Raw genomic sequence first — 12443 nt, 5'->3', positions numbered from 1 at the left:
GATATTAAAAATGTACTGGTCACCTGAGCTGAAGAACAACACCTGCAGTGATTTGATTTTGACAGTGGAAGTGGAAGGGAGCCTTAAGTACTCTGGTGAGTGAAAAGGGCAGGGGCTGGGTCTCAAAGGTTTGTTTGTCCAGCTGCTAATGATATCTCATAGCTTTCCAGCCTTGGAAAATGGGATGAAACAAAAAAAGAGAAGTCTGTGAACTCTACCCAGTCATTGTTTCATTTAGCTTGTTATTCTTAAATAGTGTAATTACTATCTTAGTGACTGTAGGTGCAGCAAGTACTTAAGTTACACAGATACCATTAGAAACTTATCTTGAGAAAGGGAGGGGAAAGCCCTGCTCAGTTCCCTGGCTAATAAGGTATCTACTACGTGGGCTTAAAATTCTTTGAGGCAGATTTATCATAGGTCTTCATATGAGCAAGAATGTGTTTTCCATCCCCTGAAATGTGTAGTCGTCATCGTCTCTGCCTGTGTCTGCATTAGTTTTTTCTGTTTGAATTGTTAACTTCTGGAGGGAGAGATTGTCCTTTATGTATTTATGCATAGCTGAAATTCTTAGCTAGGTTTGTTAGTTATTCTTATTACAGTTATCCCTAAAATTCTAACTCAGAATGAATTGGAAACACTGAGACAGTGTACAGTGAATTGTTATAAAACTCACAGTGGTGGCATGACCACCCACTGGTATTTATCATTATACATAAAGGAGCCAAGTTTGTGCATGGCTGACCATGTCTCTCACCTCCAGAATCTGAATACTCTAGTGAAGATGACGATTATGAGGACTTGGCTACTGCAGAAAACAGCTCATCTGAGGCACTGACTAAAATGGATTGGTTTGATATCCACAGCAGAAGAAAAAGGGATTTGCCTGCTCACAGCAAAACAGAATCCTTGCAATACAGAGTCTGTGTCAGGTAGGTCTGCAAGATCAGCTCTTCCTTTGTTTGTAATTCTCCTTTCACCTTCTTCATATCCACAAACTCAGCATCCAACCTAGTGATCTTCCATGAGCCTGCATGTATTTTAGGTGTGTGTCCTCTCTCACTGGCAGGAGAAAAGGTTTCCAAGCAAAGGCTTCAAATGTCCACTGCAGATTCTTCCCCATCAAACTCTGGGGAGACTCTGAAGCACTTGGCAGGCTAATAATTTGAATGAAATATTTTCATTAAAAAAGGTAAATACAGCTGGAATGCAGTAGTAGAGCATTTACAGACTTTCATTGCTTCCTGGAGAGATGCTGTTACTTCCTTTGTGGTCACACTCCAGCCTCATAAAAAAAAAGAAAGGATGACTAACACTATCTAGGAGAGGAGGCAGATGGAATATTCTGTGGTGACAAGAAGTTGGAAAGGGCAGAGGTAGGAAAAAAAGAAATCTTCCTATGCAATGTAACATTGAAACACCAGTCTTTGCTCCTATTTACAGTTTGGCATTGGTCACAGAAGCACAAATTTAGTGCTATCCTGGGTTCCCCTTCTAGAGAGGAGCAGGATGGAAGAAGCAGGTTTTGCTCCCCATTAGAATTTTGGTTTTCCACTGATTAAGTCAAAACCTTGTAGAAGTGGTTTTATTGCCTCTTCTAAATAGTGGCATGAACAATGGGGAGGATTGAAGTTGCCCTAATTCCCAATTTGCACTCTCCCTCATTAAACACATATTCAGTGAATTGTGTACTGGCCAAAGCATCATCTTCCCCATTAATTTCTATGTAACATTTATCAGCTACCAGATCCACTGTTCTGCATCCCTGTTCTGCTGAGTGTTAGGCTGACGCTTAGACAGTAATGTGGAATTCCTTGTGGTTAAGACATGAGAGAAAAAGGGAGGGCATGAATTACATCACCATTCTTCTTCCCTACACTGTGGTGCATCCTTTATGGGAGAGTGCCAAAATAAAACTTTCTGAAGTACCACTAAGGATATGTAAAATATCTCATGTAAAGGCATCCTGAGTTCAGAACAACTTCATTTTCCAGCAATGACACAACTACCTGATTTTTGAGATAGTGAAAGCTGAAAGATTGGAAACCCAATACATATAGTGGATAATTGCAGCAATGAGGATTTTTGTTTCGAACAGCAAAGATGATGTAAATTTGACTTCATCCGTGAAAAATTTGGATAAATTCATTTCTCATTTCCGTTTTGTAAGTAATAGAGAACAGATACTTTGTCAGTGATGTTTACCTCCCTGGCTTCAACAATGCTTTTAAGGTGGGATGAACTGTCATTTACAGGTAATTTTTTTTCTGCTTATCAGCTCCAAGGAAAACCTATATGTAAAGCTCAGGCACCTGGATTTTGGATGAGCATTTGTCTAGTATAGATGACTCATTTTACCTCATGACTCTTAATGAATTACGCGGTTAATATTCAAATTAAAATCCACTTAGGAAAGTTAAATGGAATGGAATTATTTGCTACAGCTTTAGCAGGCCTGGAAAGCCAGACTCTTCAAAGCAGCCTGGCTGTTCAGTGCAGGTGTTCACTGCTGACCATCTCCCTTATAAAGGTCCACAGGTCCCAAAGTACCAAAGATGTCCCTGGTTGATCTAACTCTGCTGAGTGGGCTGGAGCCTGACACGAAGGAACTCGAACAGGTAAAAAACACTCTTTTCTATGCAGTCTTTTATAGAACCTTTTAGACAATTTTTCTTTCAAAATCTTTCCAAAAATCTGTACAAGAACAAGGGAAAACAGGTTTTGTTCAGTTAGACAGATTTTCCCTATTCTCATTCTAATAAAAAAATTGCTGAATATATACAAGAAATGCAAAGCTTGTGGTGAGCAGAGTTCAGATTTCTTAGTCCCTTGTAAAAGAAATTAGGTGAGGCTCAGCAAGGCAGTGATGTACCTCTCCTGACCAGATGCTGCTGCCCTGTGGCACACCAGGACAGTGCATCCTGTGCTGGCAGAGCAGAAGGCAAGCAAACTTTCAGTGGTGGTTGGTGGCAGGGCACAGTGACAAGGAGATGGGGCACAGTGCTCTGAAAATGTGGCCACAGAGTCTGGGGTTCTGGAGCCTGCTTGGTTGAGGGAGGTTTGCTCAGGAACTGTCTCCTTTAAGGAGGAAGGGCTGAACAAAGCAAACTAGAATGTGGAAGGTGGCAGTAAAGGTGTTCCTTCCTCTGCCAGGGATTTGTTCTGATTTGTTTGTTTCTTTGCTTTTCTGCAGCTGGTGACAGCTTCAGACAGGTACATTCAGCACTTTGAATACAAGGAAGGGAAGGTTTTGCTCTACTTTGGTGAGGTAAGCACACTCAATGATTTTCTAATCCTTGCCATTTCAGACAGCATACAGGCTTTTTAAAAATCTGATCATTGTATTTTTCACTCTCCATTACCTTTCTGTAATTTTTATCATTTATTATTATTGAACAGCTCAGTGGAAAGAACAGAGGAAGGGATGAACAGAAGGGATGAACAGATCCATATAGTGACAAACAAATGTAAACTTAAGGACCTCTATTCTCTGTATATTTCTCAATATTTTGGATAATGACTCCACCCTACACCCACTTGAATTGCTTCACCTCTACAGACAAAGCAGATATCAGTACTAACTCAGCTATGCCATCAGAATAAGTGTTCAGCAACTAGTACAGGCACAAACATTGAGGAATTGACTGAGAAGAGAGTTAGTTTTCTCATTAAAACTGTTTTTCTTTTTCCCTCCAGCTCCCAAGTGGACCGGACCCAGATTGTATATCATTTGGGGCAAAGCAAATCAACCCCATGGGCTTGGTTCAGCCAGCAAATGCCATCCTTTATGATTTTTACAACCCTGGTAAGGGCACAGAAAAATGATACATAACTCTCTTGAGAGAGAGACTCTCAAAATATTCCTGCAGTCTACAGAAAGTTGATTTTGATGCAGTGTATGAAACCGTGTAATTTTGTTGAGAGTTAAAATAACAAACATTGCATAACTATCTTCCAGTTACTTCAGATCATCTAAACAGAAATCTTCTCAGGAATGGTCCAGTATTGCAAATGGACTGAAAATATGAACTTTTACATTCATGGATTTTTAAATGAGATTTCCTGAGTTCCTGTTTCTCACGTTGCTTTTAAGCATATTTCACTGACATTGTTTTGTCAGGCTGTATCTTTATGCATCTAAAATATGCAATCTTAGAGGCTTGACTTTTGTAATGTGTTTGCCAGGGAAAGAAGTCTTGTTCCTCATTCAAAGAAAGGTTAAATGCAAATCATCCCCATCTGCTGAAGTTATGCAAACAATATTTGAAAATTAGGTCAAAACTCTACTTTGCCTTAATGAAAGGATCCAAGACAGTTTACACTGGGTTTAAACCACTTACTGTTGGTTGATCCTATCCTCTTCTGAAACAGTGCAGTGCTCACTGCTGTTCTGTGATCTATAGAGGCTTTTAAGATGCAGAATTTCCAGAGGGAACATAACAAGAGGGGTGGGGTGGGAATGCAGGGAGGGAAGAGTACAACTTAAAAAACCAAACGAAAATAAAGAAAAAAAAACCCAAAACAACAACAACAAAATGCCCAAACAAAAATTATCAAATTATGCAACTGAACAAAAATTATCTCAAACTGTTGTTCAGCTGAAAGGAAATGCTGTGCTCCAGGTGCCTAAGATGTAGGTCTTTGGGAACTGCTGATGTTCCTCAGTGCTCTGCTTTCTCTAGACAAGGGAAAAGCTGGGCTGCCAGGGTAGTTTGTGCTGTGCTGTACAGGCTTTTCCAGCTGAGCTCTCCCACAAGCTGCTTTGTTCCTTGCCCACAGACAGGAGGTGCAGTGTGTTCTACAGTGCTCCCAAGCACAGTGCCCTGCTCTCCAAGCTGTGCCACGCCGATGTCTGCCAGTGTGCAGAAGGTAAGCAATGACCCATAGGCTGCTCTAAAAGAAGGTAGTTACTTCTAAGAACTATTTACATGGGAATTGTCAAGCCTAGAAAGGACCATTAGAATTATCCTAATGTGTAATACAGGACACATCCATCCTCTAGGATGTTCAGTATCAAATCAGTTTTTTTTCTAAGATACCCAGAATCTTTTGATAGCTAGATGCAATATATATACATATGTGCATGTGTATGTAAAAACCCTTTACTACACACCAAGAAAATTTTTCTGCCATTTTATTCTCTGTTATACTGTTGTGTGAATATGAATGTGTAAACTACATTTATCTACATATCCATGCCTATAGGAGTGTATCACTTATTCTCTTCCCTCCAGGTCCCTGCCCAAAACAAAAATCAACTTTCAATAAAGCATTAACACAAACCACACGTGTTAGTTTTGCCTGCTATCAACCTACTGCAGATTATGGTAAGGCATGAAACACAACTGTTGATTTCAGCATCATTCATTTTAATGAGTATAAATTTGTAGTTTAATGTGCTCTGACCTCCCCTGAATTGAGTAGGGTTTCTGTATGTGGCTGAGGAGAAATAAATGTGCAGTTGTAGCCATCAGGGCAGTAAAGTGGGAAGTAAGCACCTTGGAAAGATGCAGCAGGATGCTGGGAGAAGGAGGGATGGACATTATGTTATGGGGTTTAGAAAAAACCCATGGTGCAGTACCACAATCCCTCATATTACAGAATGTAAACAAATAATAGGGTTTCCATGGCATGCCATAATTCAGTAGCTCCTTCTGCAGAGCTAGATTACTATTTCCCCTTCATTAATTTGCCTTTCTGGCCCCTTCTTTGGATACAAAGTTGGATAAACAGTTGAAGGAAAACTGTTTGGGCACCACTGCTAACAGAAGGACAGGAAAAAGAGTGAAAACCTAATCACAGAGGAGCTTCCTTGAAAAAATACAAAGAAAAATCTAGAGTTTCTTGATAAATAATTCCATGGTTTGTGAGTAGATGGTACACCATTCTCTGTCCAGACACTTGATAAAAGCACACCTACTATTCAGTCTTTGGATGCAATTTCAAGTTGCCATCTGCCGTAATAGAGTTGTTGTGTGTTGCAGCATATGAGGTGGAGATCCTCAACAGTACAAAGAAGAATGTTTTTGATTACTATGAGGCCAAAATCCACAAAATCCTTAAAGCATGTAAGTATCAAAATGTTTGACTCCTTTCATTCTCCTAGGAAAACTAGGCTGACTAAATGTTAGCCGGCATGAGCCATGCAGATGCCTTCTGCCATGGAAAAGTAGGGTCAGATATATTACTGCAGTAGCCTTTCAAGGAGATTTATTTATTGCAAGGCTTGTTTGGTGCAGCTGCCTCACTGTTCAGTTCAGCCCTGGGGTAGGTTTTGGCTCACATTGTGCAATCCCAGAGCACACGAGCTTCAGTCATTTCAGATGAAAATAAACCACAAGACACATTCAGACTCATTGAGTCCATGGTTACAAACTGGAGCTAGTCTAAGTTAAACCCTTCAAAAATATGCATAGAGTGGATATTATGTCTTTTGCATCAATTGTTTCATTTTCTAGACTGTTGACAGATCCTTATTTTTTCTCGTGTGGACATATCCACTGGCCTCTGTTCTGATACTAAATGAAGATTTGAAGTGCTAATTACTCAACTAGTTGTTAAGTAACTGCAATCCTTGTGGAACAGGCTAAGAGTTGTCCACAGAGACTTGCCTGAGGTGAATGAAGACATGAAAACTTCTCAAACTTCAGTTTAATAACTCTGCTAAAGAAACAGAGAGGCTTCTTTGTTGTTAGGTGCAGTGTAAAGGTTTGCACAGCTCGTAGACAATGTCCTTTTGGAGGCCTGCTGTCCCCAGCTGCCCCCATGTGAACTTAATCAGCAGTATCAGACAGCACTGATACTCTTCACAGTAATTTCTGGGGAAGCTGTCAGATGACATATCAGACTTCAGCTGCCATGGTGTCATGTGGTATCCCAGTTTTGAGTTTGGCAGCAGAGATTGTCTTTAAAAAGGAACTTCAAAGGTTTTGAAATCTCCCCTCTCTGGAGCAGAATAATTAACTCACTCCAGCAATCTCAGCCTGGCAATGTCACACAGTCTTCATGGCACACAATTCGTGATCTGTGCCCAGTGTTCAGTTCCTGTAGAAAAATAAGGTCCATTCTTCCTGAGTCCAGAGAGAGCATCTAACACACCCAGGGCTTTCCACATGGAGGGAAATGATAATGTAGCTAGTGGCCAAAATACTGACTATATGAGATTATGGCATCCTGATGGAAAGTTTTATTAATCTCTTAAGTATATCTACAGGATTTAAAAGCTTTAGGGCTCTGAGTCCAAATGCATTTGTACTCACAATTTACAAGAAAGCACTGCAAAGATTTTGGGTTTTTGGTAGCTGAGAGAATGTGAAGCTGAAGGGAAAAGATGTCTTGCATTCCCACATACTTGATAATTTTTTTTTTTTTGTTTGTTTGCTTATACAGTCACATGCAGCTTCTGAGCATCAGGAAGCTTTCAATAGGCTTGGGAAAGGCTGGCAGGAGGCATGAAGCCATATGAGAATGAAGAAAAGCTAGGTGTTGCACCCAAATCAGCCTGTGACTGAAGTAGTGTAGTTATCTCTTGTATTCTCTGTAGCTCTTTTGAGTGAGATTGGACTCTGTTGCCATCAACAAGTTCAGATGAGAATTAGTAAGATAAAATCTCATTCTCTGAACCCTGTTATTATTTTCTTAACAATCTCTGAAGTAAAGGGTTGGTTCAGAAGACAGATGGAAACACTTATTTGTGTTTGAGAGTCAGCAAAAAAGAATTTTGCAGGTGTGTGCTTCTCAGATTAATTTGGTTATTGAGGAATTAGTGTATATGTTCTGAATGGCTAATATTTCTGCTGTCCTATGAGTCCTTCAGAAGTCCTTTAGGGGAGCAATATAAGCCATACAAAGTAGCACAGAATATTTTTTTTCCCTCTTCTCCCCCCTCCCTGCTTTTTTAAACAGTATTTCCCATAACAGATTCTAAAACTTGAAGTAACTTGTTTTCCTTAAATTCTGCTTGGATGCTTTGAAACATTAAATTTAAACTTTTTTTTTAATTGGACATTTAAAATTGAAAATTACATAATAACCACTTAAGGTAATAACTCAAATGTTTATGATCCCACTGTCTGAATTATATTGGGCCATTTGTGAAGCATGTGAACCGAGAAACACCTTGGTAATTTAAGCCAAATGAGGCATAACATTATAATTTTCTCAAGTAGTTCTAATGGATCTCTGCATTCCATGAACAAAATAAATATTCAAGATACCATGTAGTATAGGAACAGCAAAAAGGTTATATGAGAAAACCTACAGGACTTATATTCTCTCTAAAATGCAGATGTAAAAGTAAAGTATTAAATGGATGTGATTTTAACTAGGTGATTGATAAGGTTCTTAAAGCTGGGTTTCACAAATTAGCAGTCTATGTCAAATTCTCTGAAATTAAATTAATGTTATGATATTCTACCTCTGTTGTTTATTCTATTTTTAAGATTTTGATGACTAGTCTTTCCATACTTCTATTTCTTACTTAACATAATATTCTATATTAGAACAGATGATGCACAAGATTCTGCTAACTGATAAAAAGACTGTGGTGTAATTTACCTGTAATTTAAACTGGTTTAATATTGACTTTGTACAGGAATTTTCAAATCATAGTGAGATACTAAGAAATCAGAATATTGCTGTTATTTGTTTTTTTTTTTTCAAATGGACTTTGTAAACTGTACAACATGGTGTCCTCATGACCTGAGGTTGGTTTGATGAATAAGCATTTTCTCAGCTCTCATGTCATTGCACTGTCTGAGCAGCCACCTCCTCTGCCCTGGTTGCCCACTTCTATAGTGGGCAGTGCAATTCTGAACAAATAAATTTTTGGGCCAGGGTCCAGACCAGAATTTTCTAAGTTACTTAAACATGGAGATCACCAGGAGATTATCCTGTGTATCAGATTCAGAGGGAATAGCATAAAGGCTGCATCAGTAAAGTTCAGGTCATGTGTACTAAGGGAAATGAGATTTTAATACTGTCTGCTGTATTGTTGAGCCTCAAAATGTTTGAATTTAGTTTGCTAGCTTTAAGACTACCCTGAACCTGAACATTCTGAAATAGCACATTTTCTATTTCCCTTGGCTTTTCCTCCAGTCTCTGAGATTTAAGCAAACTCCATAAGGTCTGAAAGATCCTAAAGTCTGTAGGAAAACCCCTCCTTCAATAATTACTGCTAAGGCCAAGACAGTCAGCTCATGGGGCTTTCTCTCCTTGTCCCACAGCTGGAGATGAAAGCATCCAAGTGAGTGAGCACCGGCAGTTCCTGTCGCGCTCCATGTGCAAGTTGAACATTGTCCCTGGCAAACGCTACCTCCTCATGGGGAAAGATGGACAAACAGTTGATTGCAACAACAGGTAAGTGCAAAATGGTGTCTGGGCAGCAGCAGCTGCAGCTGCTGTCATGGACCATTAGTCAGAGCATACTCAATCTTTTAGGATATCTCCAGAAAGTAAAGGCAGCACCAAATTCTCAGAGACTGATTCCGCTACTAAAATATGAAGTGTTTTACTCCATAGGAGAAAGGGGAGCTATGGGCAAGAGCTGAGCCACCCAAATCTATCATGGATCTGTGGTTCCCAGACTTCTCAGAATCAAATCTTGCCCTGGTTCCCACTCACAGCTAGAAAAGGAGAATGGGAAAAGCTACCCTGTCTGCCTACTGCAGATGCCTTAAACAACTCCTGTGTTTGCAGAAGAAATGTGTGGGACCATGACTAAGAGCAGCTCCCAAGGTTGCTGTTACATCATGCATGTGAATAGCTTATTCTTCTCATTTGTCACTGTAACACTTCAATGAAAAAAGGGAATTTATCTAAGTAGGAATTTAGTATGACACTATGAAATATTCAGGGAGGAAGACATCTTAAATGTTCCATTTCCCTGCACAGAACTGGAGAAAGGTAATGCCACTAGAAGTTTCTAGGGAGGACATTTCCATCAGGCTGTGAGCACCACTCCCTAAACATTAAAAAGTCCCATTCCCATCTCTATATGACACCAAAGTGAGTGCCTAGATCAGTGACCTGCTTCAAAAGAAGCCTGATAGAGACTGGGGTATCCCAGTAGAGGTTTAATCTTCAACACTTTTTCCAAGAAGATGTTCAGATATGAAATACTGGAAGTTACACGGCTTCTCATGGCAGAAAATTAGGAAATATTTTGGGATGCTCTGCTGGAACTAAATTTCCCCTCACTGTCCCACTGGTTTGCACTTGGGCCTTTTGTGTTATTCTGGAAACTCTAACAGAAACTTAGCCCTGGCTTACCTGAAATACTCAAAACACAAGTACAGCCAGGTCTGTCCCAGCTTGGCACTGCCACCTCCCAGACTTTGCTCACTGCTCAGTTCACCTGCTGGTGAAAGCAAGTTTCAGACAAGTTTATTGGCTAGCGTAACTCTTGATTTCAGAGATGCCTCTGTGGAGGGATGCAGCAGCTCTGGGATTATACTTTCCCATAAATCCATGTCAGGAATGATGACTAACCATCTTTACCTGTCCCATCTTCACTCAGGATGCAGTACTTACTCGATGCACAAGCCTGGGTGGAGAAAATTCCAGAGAACAGCGAGTGCCGCAGCACCGTGCGCCGGCAGAGCTGTGCTCACCTGCGGGACTTCCTGAGCACCTCTGACAGCCTGTGCCTCGTCTGAGCCATGGCTCTGACCCCCACATCTCTCTGTGGGACTGCAGCTTGCCTTCTGCCAGAATTCTTCCTGCAAAACCTGTGCATCCCAGTGGCACCTGAAACATTGCAGGGCCGCTTCCATTGCTGTTTTGCTGATTGGGGTATCCTGTTGTGGATGTGTGTGTGTGGTAACACAACAAAAATGCAGTTCCTCTGCTAGTTATTGTGTTTATTGTACCTGCCACTGGGGAAGACAGAGCAGGAGTTGCTGTCTCCTTGAGCTATTATACAACAGTGCAATTATCTTGCAGAGTCAAAGAAAAACACATTGTGCATTCCTGATTAATTCCTGCAGTCCTGGGCAAGAAAAAGATTATTTTAAAAAGACAAAGACATTTTTATGGGTCTAAAAGAAGACTAGGCACACATGGGCTTACCTGCTGCTGAAAGAGAAGAGATGCCAACACTCATGCTTCAACACATCAGCTGGTTTCTGGTTGTAATTTTGGGTCCTACTGACCCCAGGGCTGGATTCCATTTTTAAAGCTGGAACTAGAAGTGGTACACTGAGCATGTCCTGTGCTGGACTCAGGAGTTTTCCACAGGCTTGTTAGGCTGGTAGCTCAGAGGACCTCGAGGTTTGCCCCAGCTTTCACATGTATGAAATGTGATTGTAATGCCTGGTCATGAATTCTCTTTACTACACATCTTACATAAAAATCAGTGATATGGAAAAATACAGCTGAGGTCAGTAAAGCAAGTACTAATTTCTATTAATATAAGATAAAGAATAGGCTGTTCCACTGACATACCCATTATCCAGTAATTCTGCCAGTATTTATAAAAGAATCACCTCTAAGGTTAAGAGCCAAATCCTTCCTTTCCACTCCACGGGTGTCCTGGTTTGAAAGGACAGGTGTCTGCCAGTAAGGGCAGAAGTTTCCCTTTGGAATAGAGACTTTGGTTCCACTCCCCTCCCCCAAGTATTATGATTGTTGGAATCAAGGACTCTGAGGCAGAGATAAGGGGGGGTGGGAATAACCGCTCTTTTACTAATATATCTAACTATACAAACAAAAAACAGTAACAGTTAAAATTGCTAACAGAACGAAATAGATAACTCGGTGTCAGTCCCTTTAGATGCAAGCACGCTGTCTCTGTGCTTAGTCCAGAGCCCGGATTTGCCAGAGGGCAGACGGGAACGAAGGCAGGAGGGAGGGGGGAGGGGCAGCAGCGGCCACGCCGGTCTCGGGCGGGAACGGGCTCACCCTCACCGAGGGCGGCGGCTCCTCGCTCACCGTGTGTGTCCGGGGGATCAGCTGTGTCCGCAGAGGCAGGAGGCTGGAAACGGGGCAGATGCAGGGCAGGTGATCGCAGAGGGTCTGGCTCTGCTGTGCTCGGCCGCGTGGCTGAACGATCCCAGGCGTCCTCCTCCCGGCTCGCCGGAAACGCGAGTGCCCTCCCGGAAGCCTCAGAGGCCCCTCCGGGGGCCGTCCCCACCCACCCCTTTTGTCTGGACCCATCAGGGACCCTGGGTGTAACCCGGCCAGCTCCATTGGCATGATAATGGGAAAAATTCTTACAATTGACACAGTAACAGAAAAAAAAAAACTCAACCCCCAACAACGGGTCTTGAGTTAAATACCAATGTCTGACCCTTCTGCTGTGTGGAGTACATCAACAGCTCAGAGGTTGTTGCCTAGCAGACAAATCACCAAATAATTGCAACACTCAAGACTCTGTAAAGTGTGGTGAAAGCATCATTAAAATTTTATATTACATCTAACATACATTTACATATTTTCTACCATTT

At 41.3% G+C, this 12443-nt stretch overlaps 1 protein-coding gene across 1 annotated transcript in view; it reads left to right on the top strand.

Moving 5' to 3' along the window:
• The window catches only part of LOC306801196 (complement C4-A-like), a 41395-nt gene extending 28977 nt beyond the window's left edge, over nt 1-12418 (top strand). Inside the window, exons 32-42 of the mRNA XM_079303999.1 lie at nt 2-95; nt 764-932; nt 2531-2618; nt 3194-3268; nt 3697-3805; nt 4780-4869; nt 5235-5327; nt 5985-6068; nt 9225-9357; nt 10517-11532; nt 12268-12418. Of these exons, the coding sequence (XP_079160125.1) occupies nt 2-95; nt 764-932; nt 2531-2618; nt 3194-3268; nt 3697-3805; nt 4780-4869; nt 5235-5327; nt 5985-6068; nt 9225-9357; nt 10517-10655 (1074 nt within the window). The 3' untranslated portion in view covers nt 10656-11532; nt 12268-12418. The remainder of the gene's footprint in view (nt 1; nt 96-763; nt 933-2530; nt 2619-3193; nt 3269-3696; nt 3806-4779; nt 4870-5234; nt 5328-5984; nt 6069-9224; nt 9358-10516; nt 11533-12267) is intronic.
• The last annotated feature ends 25 nt before the right edge of the window (nt 12419-12443 follow it).

This window comes from Erithacus rubecula (genome assembly GCF_903797595.1).
Source record: "Erithacus rubecula genome assembly, chromosome: 1".
Lineage (NCBI taxonomy): Eukaryota > Metazoa > Chordata > Aves > Passeriformes > Muscicapidae > Erithacus > Erithacus rubecula.
Note: the sequence above shows the minus strand (reverse complement) of the source record. Positions and strands in the feature narration are given on the sequence as shown.